Here is an 18,819-nt window from a genome sequence, read left to right as displayed (position 1 = left end):
AAATGGGAGTTATATGTTCTCTCCTTTTGGTTCCTGTGAGGAGTCGTGCTGCTGCATTTTGGACTAGCTGTAACTAGTTTTAGAACTGAAACACCAGTAGATCTCTGCTCTGGCTTGATAATCCACATTCTTGCTTTAAGTGGATCTTTTCAGACCTGTTCAATCCTCTTTGTCTTTAGAGCTCTTCTCCTTTTAAGGGTTGATTGAAATTTGCCTTTCCACATGAAAAATGAAGAATCAGTGAAATAGCAGCTTCCACTACCACCTGCTAGCTGTGACAGCAGCAGAAACTGTCCTAACAAAAACAACCTTTCAGAATTATAAGAGTGCTGTAGGGCTACCACATCAGTTATAAATATACAGATTAAGGGTTTTACTGGTCTGAAATATCTAAAGAAATATTTTAAACATTCTGTTCTAAACCAGTCTCCCAAACTTTAGTTGAAATGGGTAAAAATTAGATGAATTTCGTTCAATGCCTATTTGTTCATTTATCATGATGACTTCATGAACATCAAAATAAAATTAGATGAAAGCTCTTGAGCCAAGAAAGAAAGCATGGCCACTGTGGCAACAAAAAGTAAAAGATCAATTAAAATGCAGGAATTAAAAATTCATTCAATTACAGATCAATCATACACAGAGCTGCTTTTAGCATCAGCAAAACTCTTGTTTAAGAAGACTGTTTAGTACAGCTTTTCAAACCCAAAAAGATTACAAATTCACAGTAAACAGGGTACACACTGTGGCCTTGGAGAATCTGGTGAAAGAAAAACCCAACTTCAAATATCCGTCGTTATCACTGTGCAAAATACGTAGGGGTCTGAGACCCCAAAATTGATATATGAGACCTGCTAAAAGGCTCAACGGCAACATTTCCAGAGGTCTCTTAAGAAGTACATTTCGCCATACATCGTTTAGCTGAGTTCATATGTTAACATACGTGTGTTTGTGGACACATGCCCCTGAGGGATACGTGAGTGTCCTGTTTGGTTGCAGAGCAGAGCAGTTGTCCTGTAGCTGCCTGCATGGTTGCGCGTTCACAACTCTCCTCCGCTCTCTACAAAGCGCATGGCAAAGTTCCATCCCGATGCACACAAAGGATAAACAAACACGTGTGTACGCACACACAGAGACGAGCATGCAGACAGCATCAGGGAAAATAATGATGAAACTACAGTGCATTTGTTTCCATAATTTTTGCACTCAGTGCTAATTCAGACATGTAGTTTCTCTACTTGGGCCTCCCCTGGACCTCTTTAGCAGCCCCCAGGGGAGGCGCGCCTCACAGTTTGAAAACCACTGATGTAAATAAATGTGAAGTTAGGTCCAGAGTTTATCCAAGACTGTTGTGGCTGACCAAGCTTCACAACCTACTCCTACCACAACCAGCATTTACCAGCAAAACAGTCAAAAACACAAACACTGGTCCTGAATCACGTCTCACAAGAGCAAGAGTGGAGCCACATATTTCTGTACAAAACTCTTTAAGCACTTACTAGCTCCAACTACGTGTCTTCCTCTTGAATATTTAATTAGCCATCATCAACTCCCAGTTCTCATGCATGCTTCAAATGGGCTGTGAAGTGGGAGTGAGTGCTTCAAATTGGCAGCTCAGCCCCACCCCCCACTCTCTGCTCCACGTACTCTACTTATGCTGCATTTGTATTCAGAACTGGAAAGTCTGGAGTGGGAATGGCATCACCTCCGAATTTAGCATTCCAGTTGGCAAGTCAGAAAAACTTGCCATAACAGTAGTATTTCTGTATATCAACATTAAATAATACTATATACATGGCTGACTTATTGCAACAAACACTAGTCAGAAATTCTAAAATTAAGAGAATCTAACAGGAGCTTAGCTACTATTTACCCTGGAACCTCAGAATATCCAATTTAGAACTCAGGGATGGTGTGGGTGCTCCCGCTTCCACGTTGGAAATTCTGACCTTGGTGGGGGGGCATTCCAGTTGGGTGTTCCCACTCGGAACTTGGAAATTCCAACAAATGCAGCACTGGAATAATGGCCACTTATCAACTTCATGCACACCGAAAATGTGCTGTGATAGAGAGAGAGTGCTTCTGATTGGCTGCTAAGCCCCATCCCCACTCCAAGTCCCCGCTGCACATGTGCAGTGAAATTTGATCCTTCTCCTTTGTGTGTGTGTGTGTGTGTGTGTGTGTGTGTGTGTGTGTGTGTGTGTGTGTGTGTGTGTGTGTGTGTGTGTGTAAATTATCCTTGTTTTTGCAGCTAGGTCCTGACCGTATGAGAGGCAGATTTTGCAAGATTTTAAACTGCAGTTATAGCGCAAAAACCTTGATGGCTCTGAAAAATCTGACAATGCATTGAATAGCACAAGGCTTTGATGAACACATATATAAGTATTTTAATCCCGTACTGTTAAAAATTAGCAAGTTACAGCGAGTTAAAAACGGGGTACTGTTTTACGTCCATAGTGATAAATCGGGGAGATTATTAGCTAATCAACTCAGAGGATTTAAAGCAAAGGGTCATATTACAAATATTAAAATGGAAGATGGCAACATCACCTCAGATCATGCTAAGATTAAAGATACATTAAGGAATTATTATTTCCAACTGTACACCTCTGAATTCCCAAGCAAGACTAAAATAATGGATATTTTTTTAGACCAACTCAATATTCCCACGCTTTCCTCTAACAGTAAGATGAGGCTAGATGAACCCATAACAAAAGAAGAGATTGATGCTATTTCGTCATTGCATTTTGGAAAATCCCCGGGACCCGACGGGTTCCCTGTGGAATTTTTTAGGGTATTTTCCTAATTCCTTTATTCCTAATTACACCATAACTTAGCATAGTGCTGTCCGACTCATTCATGCAGGGTAAACTTCCAACTTCATTTTATGAAGCATGTATCACTCTCATTGCAAAAAAAGATAAGGAATCTAACAGAGTGTTCTTCATACAGACCGATTTCTCTACTTAATGTTGATGTTAAAATTTTGGCCAAGGTTCTGGCCCGAAGATTAGAGAATCTCTTACCATCGATCATATCTGAAGACCAAACAGGCTTTGTTAAAAACCGACACTCCTACTTTAACTTACGGCGGTTATTCAATATCCCAATCCTCCCCCCTGTGCTCCTGAGTGTATCCTCTCTCTAGACGCTGAAAAAACGTTTGACTGGATAGAGTGGGTATATCTGCTTGCAACTTTAAAAAAATTTGGCTTTGGTCCAAACTTCATATCCTGGATGAAGATATTATATTTAAGTCCCATTGCTTCAGTCCTTACTAACTCCCAGTTGTCACAGCCCTTTAATCTCCACAGGGGAACCCGTCAAGGATGTCCCCTAAGTCCCCTCTTATTTGACCTGGCCATAGAGCCATTGGCAATAGCAATCCGCAGTAGCAAGGATATTTCTGGAATAAGGAGGAATGGAGTGGAACATAAGGTGGCCCTTTATGCAGACGACACGTTGAGTTTTATTTCATATCCAGGTACTTCCATACCCGCAATGTTGTCTTTACTGCAGGAGTTTAGCCAGTTCTCAGGATACAAATTAAATTTAAATAAATCAGAAGTCTTTCCTGTCGGTGAGGTTGTCCCAGTGTCAGACTACTTCAACTTCCCTTTTAAGATTGTGGAAAACAAATTTACTTACCTTGGGATTACAGTTACAAAAAAGCACAAGTGCCTTTTCAAAGAAAACTTTCTCTCTCTGTTAAACCACTTCAGGAGCCGTCAAGGAGATAGGACGGAGGAAATGTGAAGTTATCGCTTTGGGTCTTTTTCAAACCGTCGCCTACACACTCTCCCTACCCACTACCTCTTCATTTGTGCATCCTTGCAGAGGGTCCGCCACATTAAGGGCCATCCAAAATCGATCCGCAGGGAGGGGTAGTGGGTTACAAAACCCTCCAAAAGCAAGTCTGCATGGACGTCGACTGCACAAACACTGTTAAACTAACACAAATATTTGATGATTTTCATGCAGATGTTCACAACTTTAGATGTACATGTCATTGATTAAGGCCTGCCTTACATTTTGACACCTCATGTTTATTTGAGTGTTTTGTATTTACAGGGACTGTCAAAAAAAAAAAATCATTCAAGCGAGAGTGAAACATGAAAACCTCTTCAATAAAAAAGAAATGCAGCCAAAGAAGCGTGGGAGTAAGTTTCTTTTGTCTTTTCTATGTTTTTTTTCCTTTTTATATCTGTTTCCACCTGAGAGAGGGAAGTTTCTGTCCCAAAGCTGTATTTATACCCTACACCCTTGTGAGGCCTGAAACCAAAAGGTTTAACACTCCCCTCTGTAGGTAGGGCCAGGTAAAGTTTCCTGTCTTTATAAGGCCAGGTGGGAGCAATCAGTGCCTCCCTTTGTCTGAATCCTGGTAGCAGTGTGGCAGGACTGCTTGTTGTGTGCAGGTAAGGGAAAGCTTGGGAGAAACTCTCAAAATAACAAGATTCCAGTCTGAAACCCAATGTATTGTTGTAAATTTAGATGCTGGGAAGCTGTTAACGGATGAACTTCAACTGTAAAGTGCCTGGTAGGCTTATGTACTGTAAGGTAGGCTTTAAATGAGGATTTCCTGGTTGTCGTTATAGGCTGAACACTAATAATGCCATTCATTCTCTAGGAGTTCTACAATTGCCTCCCCCCTTCCTGTTGAGCCAGAGTAGCCATCTTGTTGGTTTCTCTTAATCAGGGCCCAGATCAAGCCAGGTAATATAGCTGGGAATGGTAAAGTAGGAGGGTTATCACCCTCTGAGGTATTTTAGCTGTTTTGATTATGATTTTCACTTATGTTTCTTTAATTTCAGATTTAATTGCCAGACTGCTGTTTTGCCTTTGTCGTCTTTGTGTTGCAGTACTCTGCTTTCTTCTGCTTGGCTCAATTTAGCCAGGCTTAGCTTTGGGCCTAAGCCAGTCTGTTTGGACTTTTTATTTGCTTGTTGCACTACTGTACAAGATTTAAATATTTGCTTTTAGGCCAATCCCTATCAGGATTCTAGTTCTCAGGGTAAAGCATTTTTGTGTCTCTTGTGTATTTTTGACTTGCTTCTGTTGGAACACTTGTTTTCTGTCCACAACTGAACAGTGTAGCATATGCTACCTTTTTGTAATACTGGACCAACTGATATTTTCCTGGTTTTATTCTTTTCCCTAACAGAGGCACAAGCCACAAGTCCACCTAGTGGTGTGCAGTGTGGTAGGTCTGGTGGTGGTCACCTGGATGCAGTGGATATTTCACAGTGTAGGTTTGTAGTGAGTATTGCAGTGCCTAATTGCAGTGGGTCCCTACAGTGAATTTGAAGTGAGTATTACGGAGCCTGATTCCAGTAAGTGTTTATAGGGCCTGTTTGTAGTGATCAGTCTCAGCGTGTCAGTTCACGAGGCGTTCACTGGGTAATCTTGTGGGTGCACATAGGACCTCCCCACAGTAGGTACCCTGTCCAGGTTTTGTAATTTAATTAACACTCCTAGCCTCTTTCTTTTTAAAAAGCTAGCGTTTTTACTTATTTTTTATCAACCTTGTGGAAATAAATTATTGTTCCAACTACCTGTGTTTTCCTTTCTTTCAGGCATTTTAAACTTTAGAAGTACATGAACATAAACTGCTAATAAAAAACTCAATTCGTGAATCAAATGCACGTCTCTGGCTTTTCCTCGAACCTCTAAATTTTGTTTAGTGTCGACCCATCAAAGAAGGGGCGCTTCCAGGCCCAAAGGTCTATTGAGACCCTATGTGTATTTAAGGGTGTGTCTGGTCATACCCTGATGAAGAGAACTTCATTCAACTGCGAGTGTGACTCTGTGACGGAGTGCACTCCGTCATGGAGAGGGAGTGTGTAGGGGGCAGTTCAAAAAAGGCCCATAGAGACGCACCCATTGTGTCATCTTTGTTGTATGGCCTTTGTCTCTTTCTTACTGCCCTCTGCTGGTTTGGGGGTGCAGTGCAGTTCCTTTTATTGCTTCTCAGCACTGCTTTGGTTTATTTAATCTTCATGAGACTAAAGCTGCAGAGGAAATGTAGACAACAAGGGGGCATTAATGGTTTTGGTCCTTCTGGTTGAAAAGCACCCTCAGAAAATGATGTTCCAGAGACACCTGAACTCTAGGGGGACAGTCAGCACCACTCTCTGATCTGAAGAGGCTCAGAGGGGTCAGGGTATTGGGGTCAATGAGGAGCATGAGGAACTGTCTGATGATACATACATACATACCAACACAGTGAATGTGTTCAAGGAAAACAAAGGTTTATAACAAAAACTGAAAGAGTTTGGTCAGAAAGCCTTGTGCACAGAGCTTTTTCTGCTGTGGAGGACATAAAGACAAACTTACACCTCTTCAATGGTTAAATCTGGCTTCCACAACAGCTCAGCAGGAACAGTGACCTCAGAAGTCCCACAGAAATCCCTCGGTTTCCAGTTGATAAATTTATTTCTCCACCACTTAAAAGAAAAAGATGTAAAGTTCAGTTAGTTGAGTCATATGGTCTTTTATTAGAGAGGTGGTTTTTAAGTCAAACAAAAAGTCTTTAGAGTGAACTCACCATCACCATCCAAAAGTAAGCAACTAATTCCTGTTCCTTTTCTTTCTACGAGGAGAAACAAGAAAGTCCTGATCAAGCCTCAAAGGTCAGATAAACCTACATTTAATTATCATAAATGCCAGCAACAGCTTTAAAAAAAAAACATTAGCAACAACAAAATTCTGAAAAAGCTGAGTCATGTCAAAGAAGAAGCAGGAGAAACTATGAGTCATTATCAACAGGTGAGTCTAAAAAATGAGCTTCCAGAGGAGAGAGAGGATTTTATCTGCACAACATGATAACATGAGAGGATCAGAGAATCTGGAGAAACCTCTGAACAACAGGGACAAGAACCAAAACTATGACCAGATGGACCTCAGGCAGCTCTGCATTAAAAACAGACATGACTCTGTTGAGGAGATCACTGCATTCATGGAAACAGACATAACTCTGCAGAGGAAATCACTGTATCAATAAAACAGACTTTACTCTGTAATAGAGATCCTTGAAAACTTTTGTGAACTTAAGAAAGTTAGGGCTAGGAATTCTTCTAAAATAATTCACAAGTAATTTATGTTAGAGACAAAAGAAAGGAAAGACAAACTGACTGATGAGAAAGAATGACTGCTGTGTTGAAATTAGTGGATAACTTGAGGTCTAGAAACTGGACTTGCTCATTGGTCCATGGTCCGACTAAACACAGAGTGAGTTTGAGATCTACTCCCACAGACATAAATCCATAAAGCAGTGATATGGCTTTGGCAGAAGACAAAAAAAAATTAATTGAAGATTAAAAACACTTACCACGTCTAAAATGCTGTAGAGGTATATAAACAGCGTTACATTTGTGGACCTCCTGTTATGTTTAGTTGGTCTGGCCTGGTAAAACTTGACTTTGTCCGATAAGTTTAAGTGTTTTATTACGTCAGCATCAGCACAATGATCAGGCAAATCACCTACAGAGAAGACAAGACATTTTCATTAAAACAGTAATTTCCCTGTAAAAGAAGCAGTCATTAAGTCTAACTGTAAACTGGAGACCAGTCACTTCATGTTCCTGTTACTGGTTTAAATAAAATAGTTCTGTGAACTGGTTTTACCCTGAACACTATAAACTCAGCCATCTCTGCTTCAGATCGATCTGAGCCTGAGAAACAGGTCCGTCTGTGTGTCAGCTCTGCTTGGGACAGGGTCTGCATGCAGAGCTGGAGGAGGCCACTGACTTTGATACAAACTACATTATTCATAAATATATCTGCAGTAACTAATGACTGAGAAGAGTCACAAAGCATACAGTGACTTCTTTTCCAGCTCAGCATGGCAGAGTGTGTGAACATAGCTGTACCCAGAGTCAAGAGGAAGATTGAAAAGAAGAGCAGCTTGTGGCTTTAATTCAAAGAAAATGACTGAACATTAAGTTTTCCTTCATTCAGCTCCAGTGTTTGGTCAAACGAGCTAAATGTCATGAGAATTAATCAAAACTTGAAGAATGTGAAAAAGATTACATAAAACAATAATACAGTCTGCATTTTACACAATAAAATTTAAATAACCTAAATAACCTTCATTTATGAATCACCATAACCTTCATTTATGAATCACTTTAACAAATAAAGGATCTTACCTTCCTCAGAGTCGTACTGATCATCAGGAGGCTGAGTATGATTGGAGCTGCTTCCACCTAACAGAGAAAGAGTTCACAGGTTTTCATGTTGTCATTATTTCCACGTTTATGTATTCAAGCAGGTTTTTGGGACCACAAGGTGAAGGTGATCAGCAGACCTCAGGGACCGCAGTGGAGTGTAAATATTTAAAAGGTCAGGTACTGAGGTGCTGATCCATGTAAAGATTTAAACACAAACAATAACATTTTAAAGTGAATTCCAAAATAAACAGGAAGCTAATGGAGGGATGATGTGTTCATGCTTTCATGATCCTGCTGCAAGACAAGCAGCTGTATTTTAGACTAACTGTAAGCGCCAGGAAAGCCTGATTAACACCAACGTACAGAGCATTACAGTAGACCAGGGGTCACCGACTACATTTGTCCAAGGGCCTTTTTTTTTTTTTCAGCAGACTCTTGTGAGGGCCAGATGCTCTTGTGAAATAAATACAATTTTAATTATATCTTCAGTAAATTCTTAATTGATACAATATTATTTGATACATTCATTTCCATTCCACATTTATGTTATTTTTACCATTTGACAGTTAACAGGCTCATATAACCTGTACTGCAGCAAGCCACCAGGGGGTGATTGCAATATTAGGCGTCATATTTGTGAGTCTGTCAATCACCATCAACTGTGGTGTCATTGGTTGTGCAGAACATCAACAGAAGAAAACTGTCCGATTATATTTAGAAAATGGCACTCTCAAAAAAACCTTAAGCGGAGAGTTGATTTAGAAAACCGCAGCTTTAATGAAGAATAGACAGAGAAGTGAGCCCTAAGATCACAAGTTACTAACGGGGTGGAGGGAAAAAAGCTGATTAAGCTGACTAGGACAACAAAAACACAGGTCAGAAAGATGAGGAATAAAACCACCACTGCCAAGCAGATGAACAAAAACTAAGCAAGAAACCCTCCAGATAAAAAAAAGAAATACTAAAGATGGCAAGGTTTGCTTGACGGAAAGAGCTGGGATAGAAACAAGACCCAGAGTCTACAATTTAGAAACTGCCTGAGAAGGCACTAGGAAACACTACAAAAAAGGAACTCTGAGCAACCTCTCACTTTCTCTGAGGGTGAGGCAATGGGTGTGTCTCAAAGCGATAACTTCATCCTCTCTCCTCTCTCCTCTGTGGCACAGGAAATACTTTCTAAATCGCCATTTTGAAGACTGCCCTAAAGCGATAATTGTGCTCAGAGAAGAGAGAATGGAGGAGACTGATTGGAGGAGCTATGGTCGAGGAAACACGAGAGCAGGCCTTGTGGAAGTCTTTTCAATGACAGACACGCCCCCATATTGAATATTACTCTGGTTGGACGCTGCAGCGGCTCAGACTGCTCTACATGAAACTTTACAAACACAACAGAATTTAATGAGTGAAAAAACTAGCTGAAGACTCACTGAGGATCGTTCAGAAACAGATCATGGAGCTGGGATTAAAAAGTGTTCGCTGTGAGTTTAAAGCACAAAACACTGCACACAACCATCATCAAATCAATATAACAGAGGATTAATACAGAAAACTGACTGATAAATAATATCTTCCTGAGACACAATAAGGTGGGTTATATTAATAAGCTTCAGAGTTCACGATTACATGGGCTCTAGATAAAGGCTAAATAATTCATAAATAATCTAACAATTACGCATTATACCAGAAAAGAGATCCATATTAGCTTCTTAACAGCACACAGAATAAACAGAGTGCAGGTTTTCTTCATGGTAACGTGTTTTATAAACAGGATAATGGAACAGACAAATCACTGTTGTTCCTGAAATGGATACATACCCCCACCAGAAGGCTACATTTCTGCGCAAGTACAATCCTGACTTTATCAAGTACAGCTTCGTGACGGAGGCAACGAGGCAGAGCCTAGGGCTCAATGTGTTGAGTGTGGGCTAACACTATCAAACGGAGCACTGAAGCCGTCACAACTGAGACGCCATCTAGAAAACCAAACATCCAACGCTCGTGGGAAAGCCGGTGGAATTTTTCATGAGAAAGGAAAATGGGCTACAGATGCAGAAAAGGTCATTTGTGTCACTGACTGGCAACTCGAAATTTGCTTTGAAAGCAAGCTACCTCGTAGCCAGATGGGTGGCATGGAGTAAAAAAGCATTCACCATTGCAGAGGAGTAGGTTTTGCCAGCCGCTGTGGATATGTGCTGTGAGATGATCGGAGAGGCTGCTGTGAAAAAGTCACTGACCATTCCACTCTCAAACCACACAGTAAGTCACTGAATCTTGGACATGGCCACAGATATCCAGAATCAGCTTTTCTTGAAAGGCTCAAAACTACCCCGTTTTTCTCATTGCAACTAGAAGAGTCCTCTGACGTCACAAATGCAGCACTGCTTCTGGTATTTGTACGGTATTGCTGGGACAAGGTTGAAGATTACCTTCTTGTCTTGCCACTCAAAAATGTGCTGTTGAAGCACTTTTTTAAATTAATTTGCAGGTTTCAAAACTGTATTTTAGTTTGCACTTTACTACAATTTTATTGACAGTTTATTAATTTAAGAATTAAATGTTTTAATGTATCTACTTTATCACCTCTTATCACCGCTTTCATCATTTTTATGAGTCTCCGCTATTTTGTTTTTGTAAATTTGAGAAATATTGATTTTTGTGTAACTAAGCCTGACTTTAGGCCTGTTCTATGGCAGCAAGACCAGTTCCAGCCTTTTCAGCATGTAGTATTATGTGCTGTTTTATTTTTGATTAATAAATATCTATGTGATGAGCACATGGTTTCATGTCATTAAACACAGTTTGAAATACACTAAATATAGTCATTAAATACAAATGAAATCAGGAGTAAGTTTACCAGTTCGGTGTAAATATGGTAATAGGCCCCGGGCTCTGGGCTCTGGGCCCCTCTGTGCTCAAAAGGTTGGGCCCCTTGGTCAAAAAGGTTAGGAATCCCTGATTTAAGCAATACAGTAACTCTATAAGAGATACGTTTAGATGATGGAGAAGCTTATGTAAAGTAAAGAGAATTAAATATCAACAGACCATGGGCTCTAATTTCGTAGACCAGGCACAAGTGCAGGGGGAACTGCCTTGCGCCGGCCTTCGCCGTGCGGACAGGGCGTGACCAGCGCACTTTGCAAGTTTCCTGCAGTGCCAAGAGAGGCTCACTGAAGGCGCAGAGAGGCGCAGAGGAGCACGTCCACGCCTCCCTCCGCACAAATGGCAGAGAGGGAGGACAAAAGCTGTGAGTGGGTTTAACACAGCCGAGCGCTGTTTTCACCAATCAAATGAGCGCCTCTCCATGCCTTTAAATGCGCTGCGGCCAAGGCGCAGCGTCTGATTGGTCTGACTGATCCCCAGCACCACGGAAAGTGTGCTGGAAAGACCCGGAAGCGGGGACTGTCAGAGCCGCTGTCCCTGCAGCAGGAGAATGGACAGTGGGGCGCATCGGAGGACACGAAGCGCGTCACTGTGTGGGCCAGCTCCCGGGACAGATGTAATCTATTCCTTTGTCATTAATAGGAGTACAAAATGAAGAGACAGTTACACAGCTGGCTTTATCCATTCAGAATACTTTTGATCCACCTGCACTCCAGGTTTGTCATCGCCAAATAGCAGAATCTTTGGTGATATACTGTATACTCTCCCGGTGTCTCCGCCTCATCCTCCTTATAATAATGTACTCCATCTTTTTAGATCATGTTAAAAATAAAAACTAAAACAGAGAAATATGGGAAATCACGGGTAAATCCAAAGTGACATACATTTATTTTGTCTCTTTTTTCTTCGTCTTTTCTCTCCCTCTTTTCTTTGAATTACATGAAATGAGAGAAGCCAGATATATACTCAGTATCAGATGTTAAGGCTGTTTATTGTTTAACTGTAAGATGTGCATCAAACTTCCAGCTGCCGTCAGGTTAAATTTCCATTATGACAAACGGCTTTAATCTGAAATCAGATGTGAAGGGACAGTTAATATAGATATAAATGTTTATGCTGGTTCAGATGGTTACATTAAATAGTGATTGGTGTGATTGTTTACTGCATCAAAATGTGCCTGACACTCTGGAAACCTGCCTCTGAGGCTTTGTTGACATGTGCGCACATGTGCGCCTGTCACCAAATTACAGCTGTAGAATAGACCAGGTTGGAGCTGGCGAGCTTTCAGCGCACTTTCTGCACTGTTTTTGGCACGAAATTGTCACTGCGCCAACATAAATATGCTGACACCTCCCCCTGGTGCGCCGTCAACTCCCCCTGGCATGCAGTCACACCCATCTCTGTGCAGACCATCTACCAAATTGTCAAACTGGCAGCGCACGGCAGTGCACCACACAAAATTAGCACTGCGCAGGGTGCGCCAGGCTTGCGCCCCCTGTGCTGCGCCACAAAATTAGAGCCCTTTGTGGGGTAAATCCTGCTGTTAATGATCACTGTCCATTCTGCACCTGTTTGTCTGCTCTGTTTCTATTTTTACAAGGGTGTTAAAAAAGTGTTTTTACTGCTTTGACTGAGGTTATTACTCAAGAGCTTTTTATCTGTGGTTTTAAACACACCCGCCAAAACAAAGAGAAGAGTCAAGTGCTGAACTTTGTGCTGGGCCAAGCTAAGATGGGGGTGTATGTAAGCCGGAGGAGGAAGGTGAAGGGGGCCGAGAACTCTGGAGGACTAAAAGTGCCAAAGTGAAATATATAAATAAATCGTTAATCAAATAAATAACTAATTAATCAAATCATTAATTGTGTCAATTATTAGTAAATATTGGAAATAAATTAATAAATAATCAAGTATATATAATTATTGATTGATTAAATATAAGTGTTATGAAATATTTAAATAATTATTGAAAGTGTCATTAATTATTTAAAATTTTCATGTGTCTAATGTAAACCTAAATTTAATTATTAATAGTTACTCATTTAATTAACTGTTGAATTATTTATTGAATTAAGAGGAGGCAGGAGGAAGGGGGCTCTGGTCTTGCCACCCAGTATGAGGGAAGCAATGGAGAACTTCTTCTATGTTAGCAAACACTCTCAAGCAGACCTTCAGTGAGAGCTGCTCTGTTAGTTTCTTTGACAGGGGACCACCGAGTCCGGCAAGCCTGCAGACCAAAGTCATGATTGTGACTCGACCAGCATAAGTCCTGCCCACTGAGTTGATGGGTGAGAGTGACAGATAAAGTGAATTCATGATGTACTGCTGAGCGGTAACCATGGAATTTTTATATGAATAATTCAATAATTATTTAAATGAGTAATCACTTATAATTCAATTTAGGTTTACATTGGACAAATTATTGATTTTAAATAAATTATGAAACATTTAATATTTCTTTAAGTATCCCATAACACTTTTATAATTAATCAAATAATTATATATTAAATAAATTATTTCATTGATTTGTCCTTAGTTATACATAATTATTGACACAATTATTTAGTTAATTAGTTAATTAATAATTTTATAAATGGTGTATTCATGTCTTTCATTTTGGCAATTTTAGTCCTCCATAGAGAACATCTCTGCAGTCACTGTGTGAGGGTCTCATCAGGTCCAGGTTCAACCTTGACCTCAGCTTTCATAGACAGTCAGAAGACCTGGACTCTTTCAGGACCATGTGGTGCTTTAAGGGCATTTTGAGTGATGTGGCAGATGGTGACCTGAAGTTTGGGAATGTGCTAAAACTATGATGTTTTTATTTAATTATTTATTTATTTATTTATTTATTTATTTATTTATTTATTTATTTATTTATTTATTTATTTATTCAATATTTAGACAGAAAGTTTGTTGAAATAATAATTTTGAGTTGAACTGAATTAGTTGGGTAACTTGTGTATGAGCAGCAAATAAAGTGGAGTTCAAAAAAAAAAAAAAAACTGTCTGTCTGTCTGTCTACAGGGAAACGCGCTATGCCTCAGGTTGTATTTCCATCCTTATGCCATTGAAAGTCATTTCCACTCCTGTGGATCTTTTCTTTTGATCTGGTTCAGATGAGTGAGTGATTTATTGTTGCATTATGTGTGTGGTGTCAGTGAGACTATCCAACTGCTACCAGCCAATCAGAAACCACGTTTGGTCAAACAGGCAATTTGATATGAGAGCAAACTAAGCAGCTATGAAACAAACAAGACGACGTAGACCTATAATATAGTCTGCACCAATCTGGCAACAATAACCTCCATTTATCATTCACTTTAACAGACAAACAAACAAACAAACAAAGGTCCTTACCTCCCCTTGAGTTCTGATCATCAGGAGACTGAGTTTGATTGGAGCTGCTTTCACCTGACACAGAAAGAGTGCACAAGTTTTTTATTCTGTCATTATTTCCATGTTTATGTATTCAATCAGTGAAAGTTAATCAGATCATCTGCTGCACACTGTCATCATGCATGGTCCACAGATCAGGAGCAGCTTTTACTGTTTTCCTCCAAGGACTGGACTGATGTTACATTCAAAACCCTATTGTATGGAGAGAATTTTGTTCCTATATTATTCAATCAAAAAGAATAGATTTGAAGCAAAAAAAGAAAAGAGATTTGTAAGCAAAAGAGAATAAGTGAGAAATTAAAAAAAAGTTGAGATCAAATAAAACAGGTTGCAATTGAAAAAAAAAAAAAAAACAGAGGACATACCACTTCCCTCTTACACAATGCCTGGAGTTAAGTTGATAGCCTCTGGCTACACCCGCCGTACACTTTCAACAACAACAACAACAACAAGACAATATTATGAATTATAATGCCCTACTGCTGCAAGCACGCTAATTAGCATGGCTGTCTCTGCCAGTCACGGCCTGAGTATAGTAATGTTAGCTAAGTTAGTGAGTGATTAAAACATTTTGTTCCACGGTACACGCGGTGTGATTGTTTCTACACAGTACAACAGTACAGGGTTTCCCCCAGTGTATTATAAGCCTGCTCTCCCCACCCTAGGCTAACATTGTTTTTAATTTTTTAATTGACTTTTCGCACTCTATCAACACATGATTAGGTGTTTTTTTATCATCACAACTTTGTTGAGCATAGTCGCGCATAACGGGACATGTCACGGACGTCATGCTCATCAGACCACTGCTTCACCAACTGACTGAGAGGTCTGCACCAAGCTGTTAACAAGAACCGAGCCCTGGCTCCACAAGGCTCAGCCAGCTGCTGTAGCATGGCTGCTAGCTGTTAGCACAGAGCTCAAAGCTTCTGTGAGCTAAAATGCTTTCCCCACATGTGAAAATGATCCATCGTTTGATTTTTAGGCTGGTAGGGTTCGCGTTCATTTTCACTCAGGTCCAAACAGTTTGGACAGTTTGAACCTACAGCGGCTGTTTTGTTTTTTGTTTTTGTTTTTGTTTTTTGTTTTTCAATTGCAACCTGTTGTATTTTGATCTCTACTTTTGTTTTTAAATTTCTCACTTATTCTCTTTTGCTTACAAATATCTTTTTTGGTTTCAAATCTCTTTTTTGGTTTCAAATCTCTTTTTTGGTTTCAAATCTATTCTTTTTAAATGAATAACATAGAAACAATATTCTCTCCATACTATTGCAGCCAAGACAAATCTTCCTCGTTCATTTCAGTTCAGAGTTTAGAGCTTTTATTGTCCCTCCAGGGGTAATTTTGTTTTTTCACAATGTTCAATGTTCAACCCAGGGTGACATCCTTAAATACATCTTTAATCCAAACATGGAAGTCTTTGAAGACAGGAAACTCCAATCAGAAAATGTGGAGCTTTGAAGAAATGCAGCGTGACTTTAAATAAGTCTTAAAAACAGCTGCATTGTGACGTTGGGCATTCTACAGCTGTTAGCATCCCACTGAGAAACAAAATCCCTTTCTACACACCCTCCAAGTGGCTCTGGTTGTAGAGGCCTTCAGCATCAGGAGGCTGTGTGTGGTTGGAGCTGCTTCCACCTGACACAGAAAGCACGATCAGCTTCTGATTGAAACATTCTATCTTTGCATATGCATCCCCTCTTTTCAACAATCAATGCTTTTCCTGCTCACAGAGCTCACAGCTCACTGACACACCATCAACACTTTGCTTCAATGAAATCAACTCTGCATGAATGTTTGTGAATAGTTGGAATCAAAGTGTAGAGCTCCACAGCAGCATGCTTCAAAGAGAAGAGAGCCAGCTTACCTGTGAGGAGGAGCAGAAAGAGGAACCCTGCAAACATCCTGACTGTGGAACGTCTCCAGTCACTCAGGATCCCTGTCCCTCAGACTCTCTGCAAGATTCTGACTTTACACATCACTGCCTTGTTGTGGAAGAGGGCAGGCCACACCTACAACAAAAGCTTTTTTTCTTCCTCTAAATGGCATCAAGCTCAACCATTAGCACACTGTGGGTAAATCCATTTTCTCCTCCAAACAAAGCAGTTTACTCTGCACATCCTCTGTGGTGGCTCCAAAGTTTACCAAGAAAAAGCTTTTTAATGGAAGAGCTTCACCCAGGAGCTTCCACACAGCCATGTGTCATTCCTCTTCAGTGCTGTTGATCTTTGAATCCAGCATGTTTTTAACAGAGATCAAATCACTCCACAGACTCCCTTAGTAAAGACTTTGTAGACCACTTCAGGGGTCAAACTGGTTTTAGAAGTTCCCTTATTTGATCCAATTAAAAACAGTTTTAATACATTAGAAAACTTGTTTTTACCTGAGGAAACACTGGACAGTTTGGTCCTGGTTGATGCTCAGATGCCTGGGAGAGTTTTCTCCAGAGTCAAACCAACAACCTGCCTTTTAGACCCAGTTCCCACATCACTTTTTAAAACTTTTTATGGATCCTTTGAAGGTAAGTTCTTGTATATAGTGAACTGTTCCCCACAGACGGGGGATTTTACTACTGCCCTTATAACACCAGTCGTCAGACCTCTTCTAAAGAGGAACAAGTGGGATCCTAATGTTCTGAGTAACTACAGACCAGTGTCTATCTTACCATTTTTAAGCTACATTATAGAAAAAAAAAAACGTTTTTTTTCGGCAGAAGGATTTTTTCAAGAGGCATACTATCTTTGAGAAATTTCAATCTGGATTTAGGACCAACTACAGTACAGAGTACACAGTACAGTACCTTGTCCTACTGGATGTGAGCGCTGCTTTTGATACAGTAGATCACAGGATTCTTTTAAACAGGCTCAGACACTTGGTGGGCCTCTCTGGTCCTGCCCTCTAATGCCGCGGCCACACCAAACGCGAACACGCGAATTTACTCGCGCGAATGGCCTGTCACGCGCCGCGTGAACGCCCGAGTCTCGCCGCTGGACTTTTTTGACAACCTGAGGCGCGAACACGCGAATGCGCGGTACTGCGCATGCGGAGTAGAGAGCTCGTTCATTTAAAGACCGAAAGTCCAAAAGAGCAGCTGAAAAACAATGAGCTGTGGTTTCCAAAGCATGACAGGAGAGTGTGTGAAAGCTTTGGAGATCACAATCAATGCCTGCTGCCTCTCCCTGGTAATCCACCAACCCTGCTTGGCTGTTCCCTGCGATCTCATCCCCGATCCCCCGAACCTCCGACACCCCGTACCCCCGACCACCCGAACCCCCGACCTATGTTCCCGGAGGTCTCCCTGGGGATAATGAAGGGGTGGAGGAAAGAGAGGAGCACAGAGAACTTTCATCTTTTCCCTGGCTCTGCCCCTGCCCCGCACTTTCCTCCTCTCTATCAGGCTTAAAACTCCGCTGAGGAAAACACAGTCGGACTCAGTGATAGCCCGTACAGGCAGATCCAGCTGGGAACGAATGTTTTCAGAACTTACATTCAAAACCTGTCTCCTCAGAGACTTTCAACCGAGCCTGATCCTTTTTTCCCGGTCTCTGTAGAGTACACACGTCGTATCGTATAACTCTGGATGATGACACACCGCACAGATTGTTTTCTCCTCCATCCTCCGGCGGAGTTGGAGCCGGAGCAGGCGGCAGTTGCCCCCCAACGTTGTCAAAACAATGACGTAGTGGGGGAATATTTTGAACTCGAGCGAATTCGCGTCTACCGCCCAAACGCGTGAACGCTCCAAACTCGCCGCGCCAAACGCGCGAATCGCGCCGCCCGAGGCGAATCGGCGGCTAAACGCGTCTTTGCATAGACTTTGTATGTAATCGCGCCGCAAATTCGCGTTTGGTGTGGCCGCACCATAATGGTTTAGTTCTTATCTCACAGACAGAAAAGTTCTGATAAGTTTGAACACATGCTCCTCAAGGATCCATGGAATTGACTGTGGTGTGCCTCAAGGCTCAAGTTTAGGCCCTGAACTTTTTAACTTGTACATACTCCCACTGGGAAATGTTCTCAGGAAACATGGCCTCATTTTTCACAACTATGCTGATGACACACAGCTGTACATATCCATATCTCCTGATTGCATTGGGCCAGTGGATGCTCTTTTTAGACGTTTTTCTAAATTCAATCCTGGATGGCTGAAAACTTCCTACAGTGCAACCAGGACAAGACTGAGGTTTGAATTATATTATAATTATGATCACAAGGCTCAGGGAGAGAAACTTGTATCAAAATGACATACACTGAAACTAAATCCTTTAGGTCAAAAATCTGGGTGTCATGTTTGACTCAGTTCGACTTTATTCCACACATTGAACATGTAGCAAAAACAGGATTTGATCATTTGAAGAACAGAGCCAGAGTCCACCCC

At 41.0% G+C, this 18,819-nt stretch overlaps 1 protein-coding gene across 1 annotated transcript; it reads right to left on the bottom strand.

Moving 5' to 3' along the window:
* Nucleotides 1-6,329: 6,329 nt before the first annotated feature.
* Nucleotides 6,330-16,427, bottom strand: LOC141786225 (acetylcholine receptor subunit delta-like). Its single transcript, XM_074664976.1, has 7 exons — nt 16,309-16,427; nt 16,011-16,079; nt 14,406-14,459; nt 8,148-8,204; nt 7,328-7,479; nt 6,545-6,589; nt 6,330-6,443 (listed from the first exon to the last, which is right to left on the bottom strand). Exons 1-7 carry the CDS (start codon nt 16,343-16,345, stop codon nt 6,330-6,332), a joined length of 528 nt encoding a protein of 175 aa, XP_074521077.1. The 5' UTR covers nt 16,346-16,427.
* Nucleotides 16,428-18,819: the final 2,392 nt, after the last annotated feature.

This window comes from Halichoeres trimaculatus, unplaced genomic scaffold, assembly GCF_033239565.1.
Source record: "Halichoeres trimaculatus isolate MK-OKI-2021-1 unplaced genomic scaffold, fHalTri1.1 fHalTri1_scaffold_24, whole genome shotgun sequence".
NCBI lineage: Eukaryota > Metazoa > Chordata > Actinopteri > Labriformes > Labridae > Halichoeres > Halichoeres trimaculatus.
This window is presented reverse-complemented; position numbering and strand designations above follow the sequence as displayed.

Excerpts from the sequence above, each read along its gene's own strand:
- LOC141786225 (XM_074664976.1), bottom strand. The coding sequence starts at position 16,345 with ATGTTTGCAGGGTTCCTCTTTCTGCTCCTCCTCACAG. Across the intron at positions 8,205-14,405 it reads TGATCAGAACTCAAGGGGAG|GTGGAAGCAGCTCCAATCAT; the intron begins GTAAGGACCTTT and ends TTTCTCTGTTAG. Across the intron at positions 7,480-8,147 it reads TCAGTACGACTCTGAGGAAG|GTGATTTGCCTGATCATTGT; the intron begins GTAAGATCCTTT and ends TCTTCTCTGTAG.